Raw genomic sequence first — 27,932 nt, 5'->3', positions numbered from 1 at the left:
GAAGTTTATACTCTAATAGAACATACACCTTAGTCAATATTCTAATAGAACAATCACTACTGCAGCTCAGATAAATGTTCAGATAATCAATGGCCGGATAATATAGAGGGACCACTGTACAGTTTGCTTTGTCTCACACTTTGGGTTAGAGGCAGGTGGACCATAGATGATCATGTCATTTCATCATCATTGCTTGTGAATCTCATGTTGAATGTCTATATGAGGAGTAGAATTGTCATTTCTATTGAGTGCACAGATACCCCATACCTATGAACAGACAGACAATTGTTTTCATAATAATTTGGATATATGTATTCCCATAGTATATTGTAACGTATTTCAGATGTGGGAAGAAGTATTTAATTAATATTAAAGAAAGTGTTGATACGGAAAACTAACGACTTGATATGGTTTCGTTGGATGAAGAAGAAGACAAGCAGCCTGATTGAAGATAAAAGAAAAGACAAGGTGCAGAGGGTGCACACTCGTCGGAACCCCAAAAGGCACATCTCACTGGTGAGTTTGTTATTGTGGCGTTAAATGGTGGCCTTGCACTGCTTCGTTTGGGCTCTAGGCTTGCGACTGAGGTCAGTCAGTGAGGCAGTGAGGCAGTGAGGCTAAAATTCGAGTTTTGGCGATTTAAAAAAAATTTATATCCGGCCACCTGTAAACGTTTTGTTGTATTTAATGCTGTTTTATGTACTACATTGACTAGTACTATTCCGTAAAGGTGATTTTCGTTTCATAAGATATCTCTAGAATGATTTTTAAAAGCGGAATTTTGGGTGGCACGCAAAAATTTCACCTGGATTCCTACTTAAACGGTACGACTGATAGTGAATAAATAAATAAATAATAAATAACTAATGTTTGTGAAAACTACAAGGCCTAAGTCTTCGCACTCGCTGGGAATAGAATCCATGTTGAATGAAGAGACGATCATATAATGGGGGAAGGAGGGTGTTTTTGGGGAGGTGATAGACACAGTACAACGATTCTATTTAACGCTGATGACAACAGCTAGCATGTGACAACCATTATAAAGCAGTTAATCAACAAGGCAGATTCAAATAGCAATCTAGATGAACTAACTACTGATCATTTGTTTTTGAAAATGTTGCCAGCTGGCACGATAGTGTCTCAAGTCACCATGCCAGCTGCCAGTGGAACAAGATGAAGGATATGTTATCATGTTAACAATATCATTTCAGTGTTTGTTTATTAGCATAATTTGTTTGTTTTGTACTAATACTTCATCCTTCACCTAGCGTGCTTGTTGAATTAGTGTTTTCCACCTTCAGCCTTGCTTCACTTGATACACTAGCACTACTAGCTATAACAATGGGAAGCTGTCTGTTGTTTTTTTTCCTGGGCACTGACACCAACTTTGCTGTCTACGTAAATAAATATACATGTCCCATTGGTAGGTTGCCATGTTGATGTATGTACTTTGTTATACAGTGGATCCTGACTAATCCCAAATTCCAGTAATCTGAACGCTTGCTAATTCGAATAGTGGAAATGACTGTTCTATTAGGGTATTTTTGGAACAAGTGTATGTTCTATTAGAATATTTCAACTGAGTTCTTTATAATCTGAAATCTGAACAGTTTCACTTATCTGAACAGACTTTTATCAACTTGAGAATAGAGCTGTTCAGATTAGTGAGGATCCACTGTATGTGACCTGGTTCTATACAACCAAGTACTAAAGATAATAAGAAACACAGTTAAAATTATGTCATAAATATAAATAAATAGTGTTTGAGAAAACTACAAGGCCTAAGGCTTTGCACTCACCGGGAATAGAATCCATGTTGTAATCCATGTTGTATGAAGAGACAATTGTATAATGGGCAGGTATTTCTGTAGAGGTGATAGAAACGTACGACGATTCTATTTAACACTGATCAAAGCAGTTAGCACGTGACACCCACTTCTAATCGACCAGGTGGATTCTAACTACTGTTCATTTGTGTCTGAAAGTGTTATCAGCTGGCACACTAAGTATCAAGTCACCATGCCAGCTGCTAGTTGGTAGAACACAAGGTAATTAAGGTGGTACACAGACCGTGGTATGTTCACTTGTATTGTTTACTTGTATTTCTTTTTTTTTCTGGCTTGCTAGGCTCTGGTTGGCTTGGCTGTCTGTTTGTACTAATGTATTGTAAATAGCATGGTATGTTTTAATGTTTTTTGTGATTGTTTACTTGTATTGTACATTTTGCCTTTACCTGGCTTACTAGGCTCTGGCTGGCTTGGCTGTCTTCCTATATCTGGTTCACCCAACTTGCATACTCTTATTAACTACTGCAGTCAGTAATCTGTATCTCCTGCAAGTTGTGTATGCATATAGTGTGTACCCATTGCCACACCACTGCTGAACTGTATTTAACTACCAGTGACCTCTAGTTGATGTTGATACTGTGCTGTATTTTTATTTATTAAGGCTTTACAGCACAAGTGCTGAAGGTCTGTAGGACACCTGGTCCTACAGTCTGTTTAAAGTTGTTACAGAAAGTGTGTTTGAAAAGGTGGAGAAAGGAGAAAAAATCCATGACTGGACCTAGGCAGCCTCGAACCTGCAGCCATCCGATATTGGCTACATAGCTGAATAATTTTCATCTTCATGCAAAAACAGTCAAGTTGTATATAAGGGTGCAGCCTTCAAAAGTGTGGGTGAAAAAAAGTTGTGAATTTGAAGGTGGTGGCCGTGAAATGGCTGAAATGTTGTTATTTTTATTTATGGCTGTATATATGCATCATTATCATTAACATAATTGCAGCTATTTCATGGCCGCCAGCTTTAATTTTGCAACTTTTCACCCAGGCTTTTGAAGGCCGTGCCCTTTTATGCAGCTTGCATGGATTCCTATAACTCTACTTGTATAGTAATTTGGATGCCTTTCCTACACTGAATGTTTTAAAAGGCAGCCAAATTACTAGCCAATTAAAGTTAAAGCAAAAGGCTGAATGTAGAACATGATTCAATGATAAAGGTCTGTTAATACTTTAACATACAGTCTTAGCTGTCCCAGACATCAGCTCTATCTGGTGCCAGTCATGTTTTAATTTCATGGACATGCCCATTTTAACATTCAACTGCTGCATGGAGTATATACACTGTAATATAACACACCACAGCTTGTTACATACTGATCAAACAACCATTGCCATATGCAATCTACCAGTGAATGTACGTAGCTACATATTTATCATCAAGACCAGACATTACACCATCTCTGCCACAAGTGGAGTAGTATAAATATCAATGTTGAAACTGGGTCAGGTCAACTAGGGTCACGTTTTGTCCAGGTCATCTAGGTCTGACCAGTTTTACAGATTATCTGGGTGACCTGGATTGTATCACGTGTAAAGCAAATTAATTAGTTGAAGTGTGTAAATGTTTCATATATCTAAGTCAAGATGCAACCCAGCTTCTTTTGTAAGCCACACCCACTTATCAGGATGACTACAGCCATTTATGTAACCACGCCCATTTATCAGTGGCATTGCAGTCTGTAGGTACAGCCATTTACTACACTATAATAGTATGTACAAGTTGAGCTGAATCCTGAAAAACAACTAAAAATTAAAAGTCTTTTACAGCGAGTCTTTGCCACAATTATGTCAGAAACAAAATTTAAGCCAAAGTTTGTTGTGGAAGTGCCACATTGCACACTGAACTGAACCTTCATTAAGACAGTTAGTTTCAGACAAGTACACTGTTAAAAAATGAAGTGCTATGGTAGCACCTCTAGGTGCTATTTTTTGACTGGAGCAGTCAAAATTTAGCACTTAGGTGCTATCATAGCACTTCATTTTTAACAGTGTATTGAGTTATAAGTCATACAAGTGTTGTGGTAAGGAAAAGTATACTAAAAGAGCTGACTTCAAGGGGAATACTATTTATTTTCTTACTTAAGGGGAGGAGTTATACTTATTTAGATGAAAAAAATGATATTGAACTTTAAAAATTTCCATTCCAGTGTTCCACTATTCCAGTAGTCCATTCCACTGTTTATACACTCCCATACATGCCCATAGCTGCCTGCAGGCTTAAGTCACACCCACTAATCAATTGGTATTGTACAAGACATGGTCTAGTCTTGTGACAGACAAGCTTTTTTGCATGAGTCATACCCAATTTTACATGAGGAATGTGTCATACTGTGATGTGTTAGGTATGTGCAACACCACACCCTTGAAACGTATCTTGTTATCTGCAAACTTATGTGAAACCATGCCCACAGACTAATATCATTATTTACCTGCTTAGTTTTTATAATTATATACTTGACGCCAGGTCAGGGGCGGAGGAAGCCGTCCACGATTGGGGGGCACTTACACAATCAACAACCTGGTATCCCAAGACAGAACGTCCATCACCTTCTGAACTCCAGTTGCCTAGCAGCAGTAGTACCTACAAACAGTTTGATTCTACATACATTTTGGAGCCCATCTTCATATGGGCTCCTGATAAAAATCTTTAAAAATTGTGTTATGCACACCTAGCTAGCTATTGTGTGCGAGCCTTATTACACTAGCTATTGACTATGGCTACATGCTGTACGTAGTGCACCCCTGTTTACTTCATCCACTGCTCTTCACTCTGTTGTAGCAACGGTGACACCTTTCTGTCGAGTGATTATATGTCACGTGATTTACATTGTCACAATACCTCAGTAATCATTTATTAAACAATTTTCGCAGCCTTCCATCAATGTACTGTACATTACTAGTAATGACTGATCTTATCACAAAATAGCACTGCTGCTCTCCAATTAGAATACTCCAGTACAATCGCTGTTCCTATCCAGTTTACACGTGAAGGCGTTGCTCGGTTATTGACTTGCTGTAGTCCCGCATACCATTACAACAATCAAATATCTTCGGAAAAAAAATTTCCCCTGCCAACTGGTCACGTCTTTTTACAGAGACCATTGAACTTTGTCTTTAATTGTGCGCATAAAGTACAATTATGTTGTACCTGACGGTAGAACCAGTAGGTGATAACTGGACTCTGTAAAATGATAGTAGCTGGATTCAAAGTAACCATTAATAATCCCTCAAAGAAGTCCACTCTTCTGACGTCACCACCAGTACGGTGCTCAGCAGAATTTTTTTCGTTTGATCGTATAAAACTTGAAGTAGCTCCAGCAAATTATTTATCTGTGGTATTACACCTGTAAAAGCTGCCTAGCTAGCAACTATGCAATGTTATAGCTCTCATCATCAATTAGTACTTAAACTCCACTAGTAGCAGCTAGGTGCCGGATCAACTGATCATGAACAACTAGTTTTAAATATAGCTACTATGATATATCAGTTCCAATGACAGTAACATGTACAGACAACAAACAATAATGCTTATAACTAAAAGTTACCAAAAAAGTTGATACAGGGCTTTTCTTTCCTTGATATAAATTCTTTTGCAACATTAAGTATGCTAAATCTGATCAGCTCGGTCTTTATGCGTGTTCAATAGCACAACGTGGTTTACACGTTTCTGAGTCATGGTTGATCGTAAATATGATTTTAGACGTCTTAATGTAGAAAATGCTCGTTCAGCAGTAGCAGATGATAAAGGAATTGTCAGGTAAAGCAAAAGAACTTTATGTACTTCTTCTAGCATAGTTTTAGGAAACTGGCAAGTTTCAAACAATTCACAAACAGAGCTTACCATGGTAACGTTTTTAATTCCCATACTATGATCATTGTTTCCAGTTTTCAGCACATCTGGCAATAAGGACAACTGAATTTTCAATCTTGGATTGTCTACAAAATTACTGTATAGATTTTCAAAGGTTGAGGATACATCATGAGCAATTCCATTGCATGAATTTATTATCATTTCTTCAATTTCCTGTAAAATTGAAAAGGTTGGTTGATTGAAACGTTTTGAAAGTTCAGCAGAAAGCAGGTCAAAAAATTCAAAATATTGTTGTCTAAAGTAGTCTTCTGGAGTATGAAAGTGATGATTGGGAGCTCCATCATTTACTCTACTTCGAATACGCTTCTGTCTTGGTAACTTGGGATCTTCGGTAAGGTCTTTAGCTTCACGTACTACTGAAGCATAAAAGGTTCTAAATGCACCAGCATTACGTTGCCTTTCCAGAAACCGTTTGCAGCATTCACAGCTGAGGAAACTTGTTGGGCATTTATATCTTTATACTGCAAGGTTTTAGATAGCTGTTCCATTGCACTGAATGTAAGAAAGGATAACTTCAGTCCAAAATAAGTTGTAAACTTTTCCATCACTGCTAAAACACCTAAAGCTTTACGGCTTGTTTCCCCACATGATTCTTCTCCTATTTTGTCTAATTCACAATGCAAGACTGAATAATTTAATATAGCGGCTTGAAGGGATTCAGTACGCACAGTCCATCTTGTGGAACACAATGGTTTTATGCCAGGTGCTCCTGGTGATAATTCGTGCTGTAGATTACGAAACTGTGCCAGGCATTTAGGTGAGGCACGTATGATTGCTGCTATTTCAGTAGTTACTGCTAAAGCTTCCCGCACAACTTTGCAATTTTGTCCACAGTCCTGAAGGCAAAGATTAAGGGAATGTGCAACACAGTGAACATAAAATGCTTGTGGTTGGTCTTTTTGTATTCTCGCAGCAACCCCACTAAGGTGACCTGACATGTCAGAAGCTCCGTCATAAGCTTGACCACAGCATTTGGAAATTTGTAATCCATTATTACGAAGCACTTTCTTTAGTTCAGAAGTCAGTGTGGCACAATCAGTTTGCTCTACTTCTGCTAGGGCTATAAGATCTTCATGTATAACGTAGTCTTGGGTAACCCATCTTATTGAAATAGCAAACTGTTCCTTGCCACTTACATCTCTAGTTTCATCCCCAATCACTGAAAAATAATTTGCTGAACATATTTCGGTTAATAAATCTTGTAACACATGATCTGCCTTTATTTCTATCTGCTCATCTATGATGTCACAAGAAAGGTATTTTTTTAGCTATAAGAAACGTTTTCAGCACCATCTTCTGATCAACACTTTAATAACTGCATTAGATTGCCTTCCTCTTCATGATGACCTCTAATAGGCAGTCCTTGCCTTAACAAATATTTCAACGAACTTAAAACTTTTTATAGCATTTCCCTGTTGTGTTTTTGGTCATTTGATTTCATATCAGAAAAATGACCAAAAACAGATTTTTGCTTTAAAGCATTTAGTTTCATGCATGATTCTCTATGCATCTGAGATGCTTCATGGACTCTGAACTTAGATATTGCCTTTTTCCAGTTTTCGAATCCTTCTGACACAAATCTATCACTTTTTCTCTTACTAAAATTCACCAAATTCAATGTGGTTGCCAAACAGCAGTAGAAGCAAAATGCTTTGTTTTCTGTTAAACAGTAGCTGAGCCATTTGAAAGAACTATACCAAGCAGGTTTAAAATGCCTGGTCTTTGTACCCTGAACTTTTTTACTGACATTAGTGTAATTTAGTTTGGGTTGATAAGGGCCATCATTAGTGTTTCCATTACAACACTCTGCACTACAATTTGAAGAAGAACTATTGGTTCCATTGTCACTTACTGCTGCAGTTACTGGGAGTGACTGGGGATCATTAGATGACTCGCTCATGAGGTCTTCTGTAGGTTCATCACTGTTCCAAACTTGTATAGGCTCATCACTGTTCCAATCTTCTGACTCATCACTGTCTACAGCATCAACTGCATCACTATCTTCGTCATCACTTATCAGAACCACAGCCGGCTTGACCACAGAAGAATTCCCACCTTGTTGAAGCACTGGCGAAAGTAGGAGTTGCGTTTCAGTTCTTTTGCGAACATTTCTTTGTTTCATCACTGTTGTTATCGTTAATTGTCTCTTGGTACCAGTAGGCGATGCCATACTGTGCTATTCTTAGTACCTTCACGACACTCGTGCTAACGTATAAGTAAGTAAACGAAGTTACTACTGATTGTGGGATTAACGTGAGTGGTCACGTGATTATAATTGATCACGTGATGCAGTACTTCGTAGCTAAGCTAAATGTGCTGTGCATGTAGTATGTGCTAGCTGTTTTGAGTAATAAACTCGAGTGCTTTGAAGTTAGGGGGGCATGTGCCCCCCCTGGCCCCCCCTGTTCCGCCACCCTTGCTTGACGCACTAGTCAAGCACTCAAAATACTATTAGCTTTTGGGGCACACCTTACTTTTAATTAATCTGGGTCACATCCAGGTCAAATTCAGGTCTAACTCGGCTTGCTATCCAGGTCAACATGCTGAACACTGTTGTAGCAATCAACACACGAAGAATTGAATTATCACTTCTGAATATCTGTATGATCAATTCTTTCATTGATGACTTGGATGCTCTAGTATAAATAGTAACCAATCGATACTCTAAGAGATTGGGATACCTTGGTGGTTCAGTCTTAGCCCTTCCCAGCTTTTTAATGATAGCATCACATAGCTTAGGACAGTCTTGACAACTCTGACAAAACACCACAATTTTGGGATAAGAAAGCCTGTCCTTTCTAATCCTTCACAAATGATGTTGACTACAGAATCAAGTGTCTTGGTAACACTGAAAGATTTATGTTAGGCCTGTTTGGAGACACTTCACTGACAATCGGTTCCCACAGGGACAATCTCTCTTTAACAATTTCAAAGGTACTAAGTGTGGCAGTGGCTGCGAGTGCCATTATATTCACATTGCCAGGTATAATACTGCGAAGTTCACCAAGAAAAGTATATGCTGTTCTGAAGTCATCTCCCCTGAATAAAATAGAGTAAATATGAAACGATTTGACAACTATGACCATGCATACCATGTTTTAATGCAATGTGCCTCATCGACAACTATTCCTACCATCAAATATACCATTGGGGAGTTCCAAGTGATGTGGAACAATGTCTTCAAGAGATTGGAAGAGCTGGCAGGGATGGGAAGAGTTCTTATGCAGTTTTAATTACAAGCAAAGGTTATAATGTTCAACAGAAGATGAAATCTTACAGTGAGAACAAAGATAGTTGTAGACAAAAAAAAACTATTTGAATCTTTTGTTATGTATGAACATGAAGAGGCTAAAAAAATTAATGTGTATGCTGTGACATATGTGCTTTGTCTTGTGACTGTGAAAAATGTTCTGGATTGATGTAACAATAGTTCATATTTTCTGTGTGCACATTTAATTGTTTGCATTTGGTATGTTTTAATCCTGTCTTGTATCCATATCTTCAAGTGATTTGAAGGACATTGCTGTAACATTGCATTGAAATTTGGGAATGACCGATGTTTGCGTTTGGCTTTAACATCAAAAACTTCTATTTCTATTAATACCTCTTCCACGATCTCAACATCTTTCATGAAGTTAGGTGGGTTGTGTTTATTGGCCTCTCCTTCAATGTCATTTTGCTCCTCAAACTTATCACAAATATAATGTAGCACACCAATTGACTGAGCTGCACGACTGATAGCATTACTTGGATATAGGGAGTTGCCCAGTTTGGTGATTGCATTGGAATGTAAACCATGGATGAGTCCCTTTAGCTGTTTATTCAAATGTTCTAAATGTAGATCACAAGATATATTAGTACCACTTCTACCTTTAGTGTTTATAAATCTACTCCACTTAAGCTGTGCTGCTTTGCGTTCAGATAGAAGGCAGTGATATTGTGATAACATTGTTATTGCTTCTTTGCAATAATTCCGGTGGCCTTTGACTCGAAATATGACTAACAAAAACTTCCAGTAGTCAATCACACGGTCACCATCACCTTCACTGACTGCATCATTAAATGCATGCCAGAACAGCAGAAGTGTGATCAGTTGGGTAGCATATAGGTGTATCTTGTCATCCCTGGGAATTTTTTTGATGGGTCATAGAAAGTGTAATTTTCTAATATGACTTTAGCCATATCCATCACATCATCATACTTCTGTTTAGCCAATATCATTTTTGCAGCAGAAGTAACATGAGCATGTAGTATAATGGTTAGGAAGTCCTCGCACCCTTTCATATTGGCTTCAGGGTCAAGCGATGCTCCACAATTTAACAATACCTTCAACTGGGCTAAAGTTCCCTTTTCATCTGATGAAGTTTTCTTGTAGAAGTGCTTCCAAATGGCCTATGAAAGTCAAGGTACAAATGCAATACAGTGTATGGTAATTGAATTAATACACATAAAACATCATTACCTTAAGAAGGCATTGTTTTGCGTACCAATCTTCACACACTGGCAAAAGGCCCTCTGAACGATCTCTCCTTGAGCATATATTGGAATGATGATCTGATTGTATGGCTACACTTCCTCTGGCTCGTGCTACTGTTAGCTGATCACCCCCAAACAATATCTGATGGAACATTTCCTCATCTATCTCAATAGAATGGCCATCCTCAAACAAATCGCACCACTGTTTCACATCTCTGGCTGGAACATAATCATGCAGTTTTCCCATGATGTCATCAAGCTTATTCTCATTCTGTTGCAGTACTCGAAGGGGCACCTATTACGGTAATAAAAATCTGTGCTAGCTACAAAATTGCATACTACTTCTGACTCTTGAGACATTTCCCTTGAGTATTTCCTGTGTATGCGCCATTCCAGATCTTTAGCTTGACTTGAGTAAATCTTGAAATGTTTAACTAAGATTCTACATACAGGGGATGTATAAATATTAAGTTTTCTATCCAGTGGAGCCTGTCTAAGCAGCCAACAGTATAGAAAGGCCACCTCTCTACCAACTTGAATTTATAGTGAAGTGAGTACTGTATTTACTTGGTTAAACACCTCAGCATTTATTACCTTAGTTCTAAAAATTGATGCAGTGAATATTAAATTTTGAATTTGACCACTGCTTGATGCTAAAAAAATTATGTCATTTTCAAAATCAATCTGCACTACTCAAGTGTGGCTACAGTACTATTAAAGGTGCTGTGTTTAACCAAGCAAATACGGTAATCGATCTGCCTAAGGCAATCATTTGCTTGTTATGAAATAAAATTAGCTCTAGTGACTAGTTTCCATATATTCACGTAACCTACTTTGACAAAAGCACGATGACTTCTTTATTCAATTGATTTATATCAGCTTTATTGATCAGCAGTTTGGATACATCAACAGTAGCAGGAGTAGGTCTAAAGTCTGATAATGATGACAGATCTACACGATCCTTTAACGCATAGAAATGAAACACATGCATGGAAATGGTTGTAATACACGATTCAATCACAGTTCATTCAATCAACAATACAATAGTTCATCCATATACGTGCCAATCCAACTGATCAAGTTCTCGAATAATCCTAAATCATGTGACTTATTGTTACATCATGTATGCATGTGCTGCATGCGTTACAATCAAGTGTGCATGTGATTAGTGCAATATAGGTATTATATAGTTACTACATGGTATCATGGCGATGGAAAGATCTACGAAAATTCTTATCGATATTATCTCCAACTAGTTTAAATCCACACCAATTAGTGGTTTCTGTAGTCTCGCATGGCCAGACCGCTTTTTTTTCTTTTTCATTTGGTCGGGAAAAAAGGGGGTCTGGTCTGGTTCGAATACCCGCACTTGTTCTCAAAATCCCGGTTGTGGCCGGGATTAATTCTACGCGTGCTTACTACAATCAATACAAACATTACAAAATCGTAGCTTGCCTGTTCGTCACTGAATGGTCGGAATCCTATCTTTTCAATTACCCAGTCAATGGCAGACGTAACGTCCATTCAAGCATACTTTGAGAATGCATTAAGACACGCGTGTAGAATTAATCCCAGCCACAACCGGGATTTTGAGAACAAGTGCGGGTATTCGAACCGGACCAGACCCTTTTTTCCCGACCAAATGAAAAAGAAAACAAAAAAAGCGGTCTGGCCATGCGAGGTTATGGTTTCTGATGAAGATGTGGACTGAGCAAATTCAAGTTAAGGATCAACCATGGAAGATTGAATGGCTTGTGCTACAGGAACATCAGAAGTAGATAAGTTGCTAGTTGACATTTGTAGGACTGTAGAGGATAACTCTTGTATTGTAGTGGACAACTCACTCATAGTTGGCAATTCATTAGCACTTGTTCAAAAGGGGCATTAGCAGAAATGTCAACTAGTATGTCAGATAATTCCTTGATTGTAGCAGAGAGTTCTTCCACAGTAGGTAGTTGAGACGAATCAGTATGTACAGTGTCAGATACCATGATATCATTTTGCTCATCCGAACTCTCTTCTTCATTAATATTTTCTTCATTCCTGTCTTCATCAAACAATAGACTAATTTGACTTGCACTTGGTGTGGATATGCCAGTAGTACTGAATAGACTAAAAGATGGTGAATCAGTACTGTCACTTTCTGAAGAACAACCAACTAAATGATCATACTGATTAGGATCCTACAATGAGATCAAGACACACGATAGTGTGTCGTGCGGCCTAAGAAGCCGGCACGCCACACCGTAGGTATATTGACAGGAAGAAAGAAAACGTCATTTTCACACTTTTGTATCTCGGTGATCCCTTATCTGATTGGAACCAAATTTGCTACAGAGTTGTCCGCCATCCAGGGGAGTCTACATACCAAATTTAAAGGAAATCGTTCCAGCCATTTCCGAGATATGAGCTGCCAAAGTTTCAATCTTTTTCTTCGTTTTTTTTTTCTCATTGTGTTTTCGCACACTTGAAAAAATTGCTATAAAACGCAAACACGTACTCCGATCACCTTGAAATTTGGCACACAGAAAGGGAGTCCAAAGGCAAATCCTAGCATCAAATTTGGTGCACATCCGATGAACGGTTCGGGAGTTATGCACCCCTCTCACAATTGCACAACACTGAATAGGTGTTGTGCAATTGTTAGAATAATAATGTTGAAAGTGGAAAATTTTGAAATTTGAACAATACAAGATTGAATCTGAGAGCATTTTCAATGGAGATTGTGTACCTGAATTAAGTATTGCCATACATATAAGTGCTTTAAACAGACCAATGCACTTCATTGTATGTATAGATGCAGGCAGATTTGGAAAAATTCCATAACAGAACCAACTACATGTTTCCAGTGAATGTTCTATTAGAGTAGTTAGCTGACTGCTCTATTAGAGTATCTCGATCTTGTACACCTCTAATGCTGATCCGGGTCCTTGTTGCATAAACTTTAGCATAAATCCACTGATAATACTTTGGAAAGATGTTTATAAGGTGGTTTTATGAGTATTTGTATTATTAGTGATCATATAATTATGCTAAGACAAAATTTCATGATAATACTCAACATTGATCAAATAAAGCCTAAATATGAAGGGGGGGGGGGGGGGGGCTTCAGCCCCCAAAGCCCCCCCCTCTGGATCCGCCCCTGGTGTGTGGGTAAAGACTGAGCAATGCATATGTAAAGGTAGAGCCACATGTGGGCAAGGGCAGAACCATGCATGGAGGATAAAATTGTCATGTTCCACAGGATAAATGTGGTTATTCAAGTTGAAATATGAGGCTGCAACAGGAACAGCTTATAATGTTTCAAGGCTCCAAATCAAGCTCTCCATGATACAGTGTGTATTTGATTTGTTCATACAGTAATATAATTTTTCATGAATGTATCACACATGAAGTTGAAATTTGCTCGCTGCTGCTGCTGCTCATGAAGTTACTTCCCATTCATCATAAAATCAAAGTTCACCACCGTAAAACAGAGATCAACGCTAATGTACTACCTGTTTGCTCCATTCTCATTTGAACAATGCTCCATGCAGTTACTGTACTGAATTAAGTTGTAGCTCACATTCTTTGTTTATGTTCATACAGGGATATACTAGCTATATAGTAGCTAGAGATAAGATGTCAACTCTCACGGTTTGATTTTTGACTGCCTAAGTACTTGAAATTCCTTGCCTTGTCATGCCCACATGTCTGCTACATTGTGTGTTAGAGGATCCACTCGTTCACTGCTAGCTATGTAACAATTTTTTACAACTTTTTAGTCTGACAGTTGAAAAATTACTAGAAAATTGGCCAGAAGTTTAGCCTGTAGTACAGTATAGCTACAGCTGTATAATGATACTGTGATATTGTTTAGTGAGAACTGCAGACTGCATGCTGCCACATGTGGAATGTTATCACATGGTACAGTGTAGCTGTGTGGCACATGCAACGTTTGTGCATGGCACATCCAACATGGTTGCATGGCACAACTGGCGTGGCTGCATAGCACAATTATGTAACTATGCTGGCATGGCTGTGTGGCACCACACATGTTACAAGTGGACTGTACTATATATCAAGTCCTATACTTTATCTATGCTATTTTTAAGATGACGTGTCTTGTGAAACTTACCATTCAGCATCGAACAGGGTCAGAAGACATCTGTAAATTTTATGTATTTTGATGGCACACAACACAGAAGTGAGAATGGTGTGACTTAATGTGGTGTGCAACTTAATGGTCCCTTATGCTTTATACTGAACCAACCTGACTAGACATTATGTTGGCTATGTTGTTGAATTTTTGAAAAGCAATGTATAATATGTTATGTGCATTTTTTCTTTAGCAGTGGAAGGAAGTCTTGTGAGACAACATGCCCAGTATTCAACTAAGGAATGGATTAAACCGCTACTGGTGTTTTGCATTATTATTGTAGTTTTTGTTGTTTGTATGTATAGGTTTACTAACTGGCCAGACATTGTTTTATTTGTATCATTTTGGTGAGCATACACTAAGAGTAATTATTTGATTTTGTGTATATATATACTGGGGTGTTCAACAAAGTAAATTTATAATTTTCAGTGAGCATACAATATAGAACACATAACTGCATGACCTTTCCTTAACTGTTTATAAAGTCATTTTCTGTAAAATAAGCCAGGTTAGTTGGGACCAAAACTTAATTGAGACTGTAATTTTGATAGTTTAAAATAACAAGTTTCAGTACTTGACTGAATTTTATCATCGTAATCCACTAGCAACCTGTATAAAGCATAAAAGAATTTAGCTGTAGGCCTAGTTTCATGTTTATACTAACACTATACATAGTAGCTAGAGATAAAATGGTAACAATTATGGTTTGATTTTTGATTGCCTATAAGTACTTGACATCCCTTGCCTTGCCATGCACACATGATATGCTGCTATATTGTGTGTTAGAGGATCCACTGGTTCACTGCTGGACTAATGTTTCAAAGAAGTTCAAGGTTATACTCCTTTTAGTATACCTTCCTCCTTATACTTCAGTATTATACCAGCTAAAATGAAAGCATTTTGCTTAGCAGAATACTCCATTATTAACTATGGTTCTCTGGTTACTTCCATTGAGAGATATCATCTGATTTGTGTGAGTTTTACCCCAATCACTTAGTAGATCGTATCTTCTTTTGCAGACCTTCCTATCTCTTGGGTTGCCAGCTTATTAACCTGAAGTCTTGAGGTGTTTGCCCTTTTGTAGCCCAGCATCAAATATACAAATATAATAGGCTAGAATGCTATACCAGCATAATAATAGTATATTAAACTAGGGAGCTTAATTCCATGGATTGATACTCCCTAATAGAGCAGTCTACAAAGCACAAACTGCAGTAGATCACTCAAATGCATTGTGTATATTTTAAAAAAAAAATTATTAATGCTTTACAGCACAAGTGCTGCAAGGTCTGTAGGACACCTGGTCCTATAGCCTAGACTTTAGCTACTTAAGGGTAAAATAGCTCAGATCTATAGCTACTCTCTTATAGAACAGTTACTTTGTAGTGAAATACTCTAATAGAGCATTCACTGATAAATGTTCCAAGATAATTGTAAGTAGGGATGCGGCGATTATGCTGGCATAATTTCGGGCATAATAGGTATGTGTGGAAATTAGGAATTATGCTAGCGTTTTGAAGTGATTATAAAGCTATAACAGTAGCAGATTGCACAATTCCGTTAAAAAAGATCGAGATACTCTAATAGAGCAGTCAGAAACTCTAATAGAACAGTCACTGAATATTATTTACTCTAATAAAGCAGTCACATTGAAATTAAATACTCTAGTACAGCAACCAGTTAAAGAATTCAAGACTATTTGAAGCTTAAACATCAATGAAAATGGTATGATACAGCAATAAACTGGAATTATTAGCCAATTATGGTGGCATAATTTTGGGAATAATGGGCAATTCTCAAAAGCATAATGGGTGGTTTTTTGAGCACTGCTCAAAAGCATAATGCTCAACTTTTGGAGCAAAATAGCCTCATGCCTAATTGTAAGAAATGTTGCTACCCTAGGAGCATAATGCAAGCATAATTGTACTACTTACTGGCTGCGTTACATACTTGCTGACGCCTCCAGTGTTTGTATACATTCTTTGCACAACTTATATGGTTTTAACAGTTTGCTGAACTGCTGGCTTAGATCTAGAGTTATTAGCTATCTACGTACCTTGGTACCTGCACTACCTGGTTGTGGCCACTGCATGTATACAGCTGTATGTGAATGTCAAAGATGATCATGACTTACATTGTGATGTACTGCATAACTAGCACAGCCATGCAGGGCAGGCTAGCTAGCTACAACTGATTTAGCTAAATGTGCAAACTATAGACTTTGAAAAACTGCATGGACACATGAACATGCCTTAGTCATTTTGACAAATTAAATTCAACAACAGAACCAAATAGCTAACTTAATTACAGAACAGATGTCAAATAGCAAGTGGATGTACACTGCAAAAATATCACAAAAATAAACGCGCGCACTCTAATTAATTTAATACAGTGCTAATTCAGGGTGCGCGTGTTTGAAATGGCTGTACTGAGCAGAAGAAGACTCTATGTCTAGAAGTGTTACAGAACATTATCCCAAACTGATAGATGTATTACCTGTTGAGACGCTGATGGCGAAGTTCGTATCGGCTAAGATAGTGAAGTTTGAAGAACAAGACGCCATAATGGCTGCTCGTCGCTTCCTACCGTTTTTCACTGTCCCTTTAGAGTCGTCTAAGAAGACACACACCTTCCGCAGTATGCTAAAAGTGGTCGACAAACATGGCGGAGCAGATGATTCAAGTACGTCAGTGCAAGGTACTTTCCTCTTATTTATTGTGTGTGCTTGTTATTGTGTGTGTTATCCCAAGGGGTAGTCACTCACCTCTGTATTATATCATTTGTAACCCCCAGCTGCAGTACTGGGCAAAAGTCCCAGTACCTGTCCCTAGTACTGGGGATTTTGACTCAGTGACCTGCTGAGCAAAAACCTGTTGGTAAAACTACACATGCTACGGTAATAATTTACGCACGTTTTGATTGCTTTGGTATGCACTGAAACAAGACTGAAATCAGATTCACCTATTTGTGTAGAGTGAGAAATCCTTCATATAGCGTAAGGAACAAGAGTTATGGGTACTTATATATGATGCAGTAGAAATAAAGTTTACTGTTGTCATTTTTTGGGTCTTTGTCCACATGAAGACTTACAGGGAAAACAATCAACCTTGACCAGTCTACCAGTTCATGGTGAACAGACTGAGCTGATTCTTGTCTCTTTAGTTTGTCAGTTTCAGTCCAGAGTTATGATCTATTAAATAAGTACTTGTAATTGATTTGCTGTATTGTTACTATACAAATTCTTTCCAAACTGTCTACCACTATAACTCCAAGGCTAGTCATCACAAAAGGCTGAAACTTTGGCTAGCCACTTCTTTGTACTATAGATAACAGAAGAAGTAAAATGGAATTCGAGGAATGTACAAAATCAACTAGTTTTTGCTCAGCTGGTCACAGTTACCTTACAACATTGAGTGTAGAGCGTGGTATGGCTTCTTACATGTTAACCAGGGACATGACTAAAACACGGAACGGACTGGGAAAACGGACTCACAAACGGACTGGAAGGAACTCCCCTGAAAACGTTTTTTTTTGCCATAGAAACTCACTAAATTACTGCTACAAAGAATATAACACGTAACAACAGCCTTAAACTAACCTCTAAACGTGTGCTAGAGCCACCATTACTACCCTGAAATAATTTACAAAGCGCCAGTCTGCCAGTTTGAGCGCCTGTGACAGCGAAGTTGTCGGTTAGCTACAGTTTAAGCAAACAAAGTAACACAGACTGTATTTGTAGTAGCCAGTTTCTTGCCAGCTGATTAAATACAACGTGGCCGCCACGAAGCCTACCTGTCACGAGCTGTCACCTGTAAAACTGAAGATCAGCCGTCAAACTAATTGCAGCAATTAACCAGACCATGAATTCCTAGTAACATAGCGTCTTAACAGGCTTAAAGCTTGTGTCTTGTCTTGTTTACACATGCGAAACGAAAGTGCGCTTTTAATTAAACACAAAATGAATTTAATTTCAGACTATCTTTAAGCGCAGGGCTTAATATCGGCTGTAGCAAACTTCGACATCGTGTTCAGAGCAGTTCAGAGGTTTGTTTCAGGTCGTTGTTGCGTGTTATATTCTTTCTAGCACCTATACAGTGAATTTCTATGGCCAAAAAACGCTTTCAGGCAAGTTCTTTCCAGTCCGTTTGCTAGTCCGTTTTCCCAGTCCGTTCCGTGTTTTAGTCATGTCCGTTAACCAGCCACAAACATGTATAGTTCACTCCCATTATGGTGGTTGTTTACTGTTATCATTCCTAATATGGACTATAGAACAACATTCTTTGGTCAATTAAAGAAGCCATATGACACTTTACGCTTTTTGAATTTTGCCTTCTGTGTTGCAAAAAGTAATAAATCCCCTGTAATAACTCATGTAGTCACAAGTACAGACTAGCTATGCAGGACACGGTGCACACAAGCTTGTACACGTGATATGAATTGGACATGACTAAAATGCGGAAAGGACTGGAAAATAGACTCACAAACAGACTGGGAGGTTACCTTAACACTTAAATTATATTGCATAGCAGCTCTAACATTACATACAAACTCACTTATAGTAGCCATTCCACTTCTCCTTAGCCAGGATGATCACAAAGTGTGTACTACAATTATTTATATGCCATGTGCTTAAAACATTAATACATGCTTGCATGTCATGTATAGCAACACTCAAAATGGCTGACTTCTAAGTGTGGTGATGAAAGTGGAGTCAACCCATTACCTCGACCGGTACTTTCTGATTAAAGCACATTGATTTATTAAACAAATGCTCATTTTTCTAATTAAAGTGCATGCTGTTTCGGATTAGTGCCTCTAAGTTAATCATCAGTAAAACAGAGATATTATATTTTTGATGAATTAACAGTTTAGTATTAAAATCTGGTAACCTGCAGCATTACATAAGGTCAGTCGGGTTACAGAATCACAACAAGTCACGAAACAAAAAATATAGACTATACAAATCTTACACAATCACAAAATGGTTATGAAACAATAGTACAAAGAATATTTACAGAAAGATTCACCAAATACAAAATCAAACATAAACACAAAAGTTAGTTTGTTACAAGCCAAATTCGAAGGTTGGTGGAATAATCCAAATCAGATACAAATGTCAGTTTAAGCCAAATCCAGAGAGTACAGCATAATGTTGTGATGTCAGATTATTTTAGATATCTGGTGGAAGAACAGTGTTGTTGAAATCAAAATATGTAGCAGCTGCAGTAAGGTAACTCCCCCAGTCTGTTTGTGAGTTGATTTTCCAGTCTCCGTGTTTTAGTCACGTCCACGTGAATCACCCATTTACTGAGGTAGGGATTAGGATTGGTAGGAGATTAGACAACCCCATATGCCCGAGTAGTGGGGCTTGTGCTCTTGCTAATTGTCAAATCCTCAACTGATTAAGTAGGGGATAGGGTCTTAACATTGATAGGTGCTTTGCTCTCACACTTGTGTCTCTCATAGCCAGCTGCAGACTGCTTTTTCCTTTTGTGGTAAAAAGGGCTAACTACTGGGTTTTTATTGTCTGGTTTTACCTTTAGCCCACATAATCTTACTTGTTAGTTTTTCATCCTGTCACTTCACTTACCTCATCAATGCTATTAATTATCAATCTTTTTGGTAGCTTTGTAAGTTTATAACTAGCTAAGAGTCATGTGATCCATCTAATACAGCTATACATCTAGCTCATATAAAAAATGAAATAAAACTTCACTTGTCCACCTATTGCTATTTTAAGATAAGAAGCTAACAGTTAAAGGTACACTGAAATGGAAATTTCACTTGCCATTTTATTGAATGAATAAGTAGTTTGTATCATGCAATGCACGAAAACACATTTTTGATAATTCAATTATATTGTTGTGCAGAGTTATTATGCCACAAAGTCTAGTTACGTCACGATGTGACGTCAGACCAAGAACGGGAAGTACTGTAACTGCACACTTTATAATGGGAAAGGCTGACAAAGTCACAGTGCGGTAGCATTACCCAGCACTTCTTTTCGGCACCGTAGCATTCCAAGATCACTGAAGAGTTCTGTTGGTACACAAAAGCGAAGTCTGGAGTGTAGCTGTTGCTGTAGTGCTTAGGCTTGAACCACCTTCTCTCGGTACGCGCGAAGCGCTGCATGTTTCACTGTAGCAGGCTGCTAGTACGGTCTGTTTACGAAGCTGGGTTAGCGGTATCACACACACAAACGATCGTGCGATTGTTAGACTTATCTGATTTGCTTGTTAATGCCAATATCCTTGTGCTAAAATCAAGTGAGAGTGGTGCCAACTCGCACCACAATTGCTATGCCTCTCTACCCGCTGTATTGGGAAGGATACGTGCTTAAACGCATTCAAAACAGCCAAGGAACGAACTGCAGCTCACTCCCACCACTGTGTTGTCGATTTGCAGCCCCTTTCACAGATGTCTCGAGCGTTCTTCACCACACCACCTAGCGTACATTAACTAACCCACTACCATAGACTTATAACTTGTTGCAGAACAACTTCTTACTGTATTTCAAGTCTTTGTGGCTAGTATGACTTGAAATTAAACTGAAACTTGCTGTACATGGACCGAAATAGACGCTTCTGTGTATCACACGCGTACTGAAGTTTTCTTGGTATGATGCGTTATGACGCAAGTTAATTGACAAACCGCAATATACTAAAATGTATTATATCTACTAAACAAAGCAAAATCAGACTAAACCATATGCATCAACCTATCCCATTAGTAGCAAGGATTGATAATAGCTAAAGTTGTTTTTACCATTTCAGTGGACCTTTAAGCTGATGTGATTTCGTCTTCTAAAAATCAGATTTCTAAATGAGGTATTTGATTACCATTTCTATCAAAATCTTAATCTGATCCACTACACAAAATCAGGTGATGGCTTGATTCATATTTTATTCTAGCCACAAGTGACAACCCCTTGTGTGTTGATATACTTCTTGTTGTGTAAGAAGTGTTATGTGGGCTTGTACTTTAGTTGTGAGTGCAGTTAGACACTGCTCCGGGTTAGCCAGGGTGTTTTCAACTCTTACTCGGTTCACACTATTGTTTCTGATACAAGCTTGACAACTTGCTCATCTAATAGTAATGAACTAAAAGAAGCAGGCAGTAAAGCAAATAAGGTTAAAGTACTTAATAAAAGGTACTATAACTATGGAAACAAAGTGTAGAGCCAGCTGAATAAGCTATAGTGTCATGACCACCGTAGTTTAGACTAGTTTCGTCAGTAATACCAATGTGTCACCAGCCATCATGAAGTATGATACATCGCGGTCACGTTTCTGGAATACATAGAAAATCCTTGCTGAGGTCCAACAATAGTAACTTAACATTGTTAACCAAAATTGAGTGTCCTCGGATACATTCACCAACTCAACATGAACCATACTGGATTACTAAATTGTACAAAAGAATTTTTTATCCTTGCCCTGTCTTGACTGTATTTCTAAAATAAACACTGTATGAAAATATATTTTCATATACATAGTCACTATAGTGATTTACATGTACTACTACTAATATTATGTCATAAGGTGAAATTTTGTGTTCTTGAGAGACTATCACCATGTTCACAATATCTTCTAACCTGGGTACAGCAGGTTCGAAATAAATAACAGTATGAACTGATTGAGCTATGCCGTGTTGATGTTTCATTTTCTGTCTATGGAGTGTATTACATAATTCTCTCACTTTACAAGATGCTATCCAAAACTATCTATACTCTTGACCCATGCTGGTCCCATCCAGATTACTATTCAGGTCAGTGTGTTAGTCAGTCAGCAGTACCGACCTAATATGTTGTGATGGTTTAATGTGGTATTATCCCAGTCAGTATGCATAGTAAGCTGATTTGTGTGGGCTTTTGTTGTAAACTCAACATTAATGTATTGTATAATGTGTGTATGTTTGTGTGCATGCTAGGGTTGGTATGTGATTATTGCAGATGACCATGTGATAGTTGCAGTTATAAGCCTTTCCCATAATGACGTTAGAGCAAAATATGGCGACCTCTATTTGGGGGACTCTAATGTTTTCAAGTACAGGTGATATTGGGCAACAAATGAAGATCAATCGTTTGTGTGATTCAGGAAGAAGATATCGAACTAAAACTAACAGATATGGGTATAACGCAGGAAAATTAAATAATCTACATGGGTTTTGAAAATTTCGACTGGTTTTGAAGGCTGAGTAGTAATAACATTCCTTTATATACGTTGTAACCATACCTGGTAATTTGGCTTCAATATCACCTTTATTAACAACTAAATGGTTCATGAAAAACTTGTCGTCATAGGACGCAATACTTGAAAATATAAGAGTACCCCAAATAGAAAACCAATGTGACATCATTATGGAAAAGGCTTATTACCATGTCATGTAGTAACACCAGCACAGCGTGTGCTATTCTCTCATTTCTGTGTGTTATTGCATTAGCGTTTTAACTACTTATAGCCATTCTACATTATTGTTAATTTGCTGGGCTTTAGTGTCCCCATTTCTTACTGTCTCAAGTAAAGGTGGACCAATACCGATACCAATGGTATCGGATCGGATCGGTATCGGTAATACAAGGTACAGATACCACCAGTAGACACTTACCACTTTTATTAAACCATCTATGGTTAAGTTTCCAGTAGCAAAGTAGTGAAAACAAAGCCTTTGTTACTCTTTTCCAAGTATTGCTACAATTGCTTCGTGTGTATTCTAATATATTAGAGCACATGAATCCTTTGTAATTAAATGGCAGTGCAGTTGTTCCTCAAAGAAATAAGTTTAGCTTGCTTTTTCATGAAAGGGTTTGGTTGCAAGGCTGTAACAAATATTGTAGAATCATCAGCTGCCCACGCAATTAATTACCTAATCAATAAGCTTACAAGAAAACTACCTCAAATCAAGAAATTAGTAATCCACAATGATGTTTAGCTGTTTATACAATGAATATTTTGAAACTTGATTGAACTGAGATCAATCAATTACTGTGATATTTAATTATTTTAATAGCTAGCTATGTATCACAACAGTGAAATTTCTATAAACTTATCTAGGTTTCAATGCTTAGTATCAGTATCGGTATTGGAATCGGCAAATAATTTCAGTACAAATACTTGTATCGGAAGTATCGGTGAAAAGTGGTATTTGTCCATCTCTAGTCTCAAGTACTCACTGGAAGCTAACCATGTTGCAGTGCTGGGCTAAATTCCGCCATTTTTGCATTAGCTGTCATTGTTGTACACACTACTATAAGTTGAGTATTAGTAATGAGGGGTATTCTCTCTGTATTAGAGTGAAATTTCAGGCAGGCAGGGAATTTCATGTAGTAGCCACTGTATGTGGTGACCAAACATAGCTGTGGTGTAGTTCAGAGTTCATACAGTGTACCTTATTAATAAAACCATCTCATTATAGTGACTATCAGTTTGATTATCAATATGCATTCAAAATGCTCATATTTACGGATGATTTTATAAAGGTATGTAAAGGGTTTACGTGTATCTTTACTAAAAGGCTGCTTGCATGGCAGGTTGTGGTCTTACAGTTTAGTGTTAGGGTAAAACCCCAGGTACCATTTTAATGTTTATTACATCACAAGTAGACGTAACCATAGGAAGTACACTTCGAAAGTTACAGTGTTTTGTCTAAGGCACGTATATCAGGTCCAGTTTTCTGGACTGTGCAGCTTTAAGCAAATTATAAACTTTATTTAGTGTATAGTTATGGGTCAAAGTATTTGAATGAGACACTGATGTGTAATTCAAACTATAGCATGGTCAGTAACAGTTATCTCTTAGCAATTATGCAGAAAATGTAATAATATTGTATTGTGGTATTTTCAAAATAGCTGCAGTACTCAGTATTTGTACTTATTGTGTACAAGTGATCATATTGAAATATTGCCCAACCATAGTGGGTGCATGCATGTAGGTGGTATACCCATCATGTTTCTGTAAGACACTTCAGATGTTTGGTATGTTCCTGTGTTTTCATGTGATAGTGTTCCAGTGACATTCATTATTCATTACAGGATCTGATGTTCTGAAAATCTAACAGAACTGGTCACTCCCAGTATGGCCACCAAATGGTTTGAGATGGGGTTACAACTTGGTGTAGACTCTAAAGAACTGAAGACTATTCAACATGATAGTAGGGACAGTAAGACAGTTTGTAGGATGATGTTTATGGACTGGTTAGATCATTCACCGGGAGAAATGTCGTGGGAGAAATTTAATTGTTCTATCTTTGGAATATGACACATTACAGTAGCTGAAAACTTGTGACATCTAGAATGATGGAGAACTAGATGACTTCAAAGATAATGGTGAATACTGCAACGATAATCGACAGTACCTCTGGTGAATATCTCTCTATTGTGTCTGATGAGCTGCACTTACTGCTTCAAACTAACTGAGACATTTATTACAACAGCTGTACTGTAGCTGTATAGAACATTATTCCAAGGTACAGAGTCGTTGTCATGGACATCTCAAAGCAGATCCTAGGTGGGAACATGGTGAACAATTGAGATCAGAATAGTGAATGTTTCTTGAAACATATTGCTCAACAGTTAGACACTAATCATACGGACAGTTTTTACGAGTTCTTGAAGATTTTAGAGGAACATGGTGGATCATGTCTTATCTTGCTGGAGACATTTTGGAAGAGGCTGACATACTGTAGTAACAGTGATGACACAACTTTGTCAGGATACTGAAAATGCACCAAGTTAGTTTGTTGATGTCTTCCAGCTGTTTATTTATGTATCAAGGAATTGTGTGAATGTTTATGCATCATGTACATATGTCTTGCTTTAACAGTACATGCCATGCACTGATGAATTATAAATAAAATTCACTGAAATTGGTCTGGTGAGAGTAAATTAGGTGGTATTTTTGTTTTTGTTTTTCTGTGTAGGTACAAGGGAGTCCCTCCTTGCTTCTTCTAAATATGTATTTATTCCATACTAAATATGGTCTCCATATCATCTGTTTGGAAACACCAGCCTTTAATAGTATTAAAATTGGTGGCTATCAGGTTTCATCTGTTTATAGCCTGTTGCTGGAAAGGGGAGGGGCTCCACATCACATGATATCAGAAAACCTATTTGCTTTCTCTCAATTAGATCATTTTGTATTCATTACCAGTTGGGATGTGCTGTAAAGCTGTTAATGAGTCGTAGTGTCATCATCTGGACCAGTTGTATGGAGCTGGTGCTTATATCAGTGAACCGATAAGACACATAATATTAGTCTGGCAGTACAAGATTACCTGTACCTATCATTTGTAATTCCCTAATGCAGGTGGGGAGGAGGTTAATTGTCCGAGTAATGCTTGGTAATATTTTATGTGACTGTTTAGGATAGATGAACCAAGCATTGTTAGTTTATAAGTTATCACTGTGTCACCTTGTACATTGTGGCCATCCACGTGTGTCTAAATTTACTATGGTATGTGTATACTTTGGGACCTTACTAAGTGTGTAGATTATGACAATTCACTTTTCTCTAATATATATCCAACTCAATGATGTTGATGTCTCCACCTGATGAGAATAATGTGACATCTCTCAATGAAGCTGAACAAGGGAAATTGTCAAGTGATTGATGATTATTAGACTGGAACCAGATGATGTGAACACCTGCATAAGTCAGACATACAAATATCCTTAGTGCATTTATGTACGTGTCTGTGTGTGCGTGCGTTGTGTGTGTGTGGGTGTAGTGTGTGTGCGTGCGTGTGTGGGTGTGTGTGCGTGCGTGTGTGGGTGTAGTGTGTGTGTGTCTGTGCGTACGTGTGTGTGGGGGTGTAGTGTGTGTGTGTGTGTAGTGTGTGTGTGTGTGTGTAGTGTGTGTGTGTGTAGGTGTGTTGTGTGTGTGTGTGTGTGTGTGTGTGTGTAGGTGTAGTGTGTGCGTGTGTTGTGTGTGCGTGTGTTGTGTGTGTGTGTGTAGGTGTAGTGTGTGTGTGTGTGTGTGTAGGTGTAGGTGTAGTGTATGCGTGTGTAGGTGTAGGTGTAGTGTATGCGTGTGTGTGTGTGTGTGTGTGTGTGTGTGTAGTGTGTGTGTGTGTGTATGTAGTGTGTAGTGTGTGTGGGGTGTGTGTGTGTGCGTGTGGTGTGTGTGTGTGTGCGTGTGTGTGTAGTGTGTGTGTGTGTGTGTGCGTGTGTGTGTGCGTGTGTGCGCGCACGTGTGTGTGTTGTGGCTAGTGATGGGCAGTATTGAATTTTTGAAGAACGGTAAGGTATATGAAATATACCTCGGTACTTATCACTTATATAGTATATTTTACACTCTTACATTTATACCCACATTGTGCTAGTAGTAATTTTAAGTAGGAACAAATGAAATGTTCCTTCCAAACGTACTTCAACAGACACATATGGTCTGTGCTAACATGTATGGGCTTGACTTCATGTGTGGCCACCATTAAACTACCAAAAATTTAGTTAGTTAAAGTTTTATCTCAGTACAAGGGAGACATCATAATTATCACCCAAGTCCGAAGCGAAACTGGGGATGAGGGTGATAACTTAAGATATTGCCCAAGTGTACTGGGATATAACTAATTTATATCCCAGTGTGAATCATAGCCAAAAAGCTACCATTAGCTGATTTTAGCACCTGTATTCTAATTAATTCATTTGTCACCCCATGCACTAGTTGAAAACCCACTCACTGGGTGATAAGTTAGTTATGTATCACCCAGTGCAGTACTTTGACACTCCGATGTACTGGGATGTAACTACATTAATTTTGGTATTTAGCATTTTTAGAAAACCACATTGGTATCTGAAAAATACCTTTATTAACTAATTTCTCAGTAGTGGCCTTGTCAAGCCATATGTTGACTACATTACTAAAGTTGCAATGTAGGGGTCATATTATTGTTATAATGATATTCCTATTAACTATACACATCACATACTACACAAGGTTACAGGTACAATACATCGTAACATGTGTATACTCCACAGATCCTCCTACACTATCAGATCTAATAGAACATGTTGGTAGTTGTTGTTCTACAAAGTGGTTCAACCTGGGCCTCAAGTTAGGTGTTAATACACACACACTGGATCAGATTGAAGAGGACTGTCAGAGGAAGACTAGAGAAGCTTGTAGGAAGATGTTCCAGGCATGGCTGAGATAGAAATGTGGTGGAACTTGGAATGATGTGATCTCAGCACTAAACAGTTGTAGTGTTGGTGAAAGTGATGTTGCTGAATCATTAGAAGAAATTGTCACACCTTAAATAATTAGCTCCATGTACTTGTGTACTGTGTATTGTACGTGTGTGTGAATGTCACTGTTTGTGTTGTTTTTTTTCTGTGGAATGTTTATTACCATGTTTTATAATTGCACAAAGGGCTTTAAAATCAACTGTGGAAACCATGTCACTTACTAAATTTCAGTGTACATACAAGGCATAGATATACTAACCTGGGGTTAGTATATCTGTGTACAAGGAGTGTCGTGTAGGTGTGCACTGTAGGTAGATCTGTAACAGCGGTCAAAATTACTGTGACTAAGACAACCTTTTCCAGTGATTAAGCAGCAACAATAGTGCCAAATATTTCAATTGTGGTTTTAAATTTTTTAGTGTCCTT

At 38.0% G+C, this 27,932-nt stretch overlaps 1 protein-coding gene and 1 long non-coding RNA gene across 3 annotated transcripts in view; both read left to right on the top strand.

Moving 5' to 3' along the window:
- LOC136240385 (uncharacterized) overlaps positions 1-14,754 on the top strand; it is a 40,463-nt gene extending 25,709 nt beyond the window's left edge. Inside the window, exon 5 of the mRNA XM_066031351.1 lies at positions 14,520-14,754. Within this exon, the coding sequence (XP_065887423.1) occupies positions 14,520-14,677 (158 nt within the window). The 3' untranslated portion in view covers positions 14,678-14,754. The remainder of the gene's footprint in view (positions 1-14,519) is intronic.
- Positions 14,755-16,729: 1,975 nt separating this feature from the next.
- LOC136240475 (uncharacterized) lies at positions 16,730-27,705 on the top strand. 2 transcript variants are annotated; one of them, XR_010693829.1, is made up of 4 exons: positions 16,730-17,023; positions 23,741-23,804; positions 24,357-26,007; positions 27,300-27,705. It is a non-coding gene; the product is annotated as an uncharacterized lncRNA (long non-coding RNA). The 2 variants fall into 2 exon arrangements; XR_010693828.1 differs by lacking the exon at positions 23,741-23,804.
- The last annotated feature ends 227 nt before the right edge of the window (positions 27,706-27,932 follow it).

This window comes from Dysidea avara, chromosome 1 (assembly GCF_963678975.1).
Source record: "Dysidea avara chromosome 1, odDysAvar1.4, whole genome shotgun sequence".
NCBI lineage: Eukaryota > Metazoa > Porifera > Demospongiae > Dictyoceratida > Dysideidae > Dysidea > Dysidea avara.
Note: the sequence above shows the minus strand (reverse complement) of the source record. Positions and strands in the feature narration are given on the sequence as shown.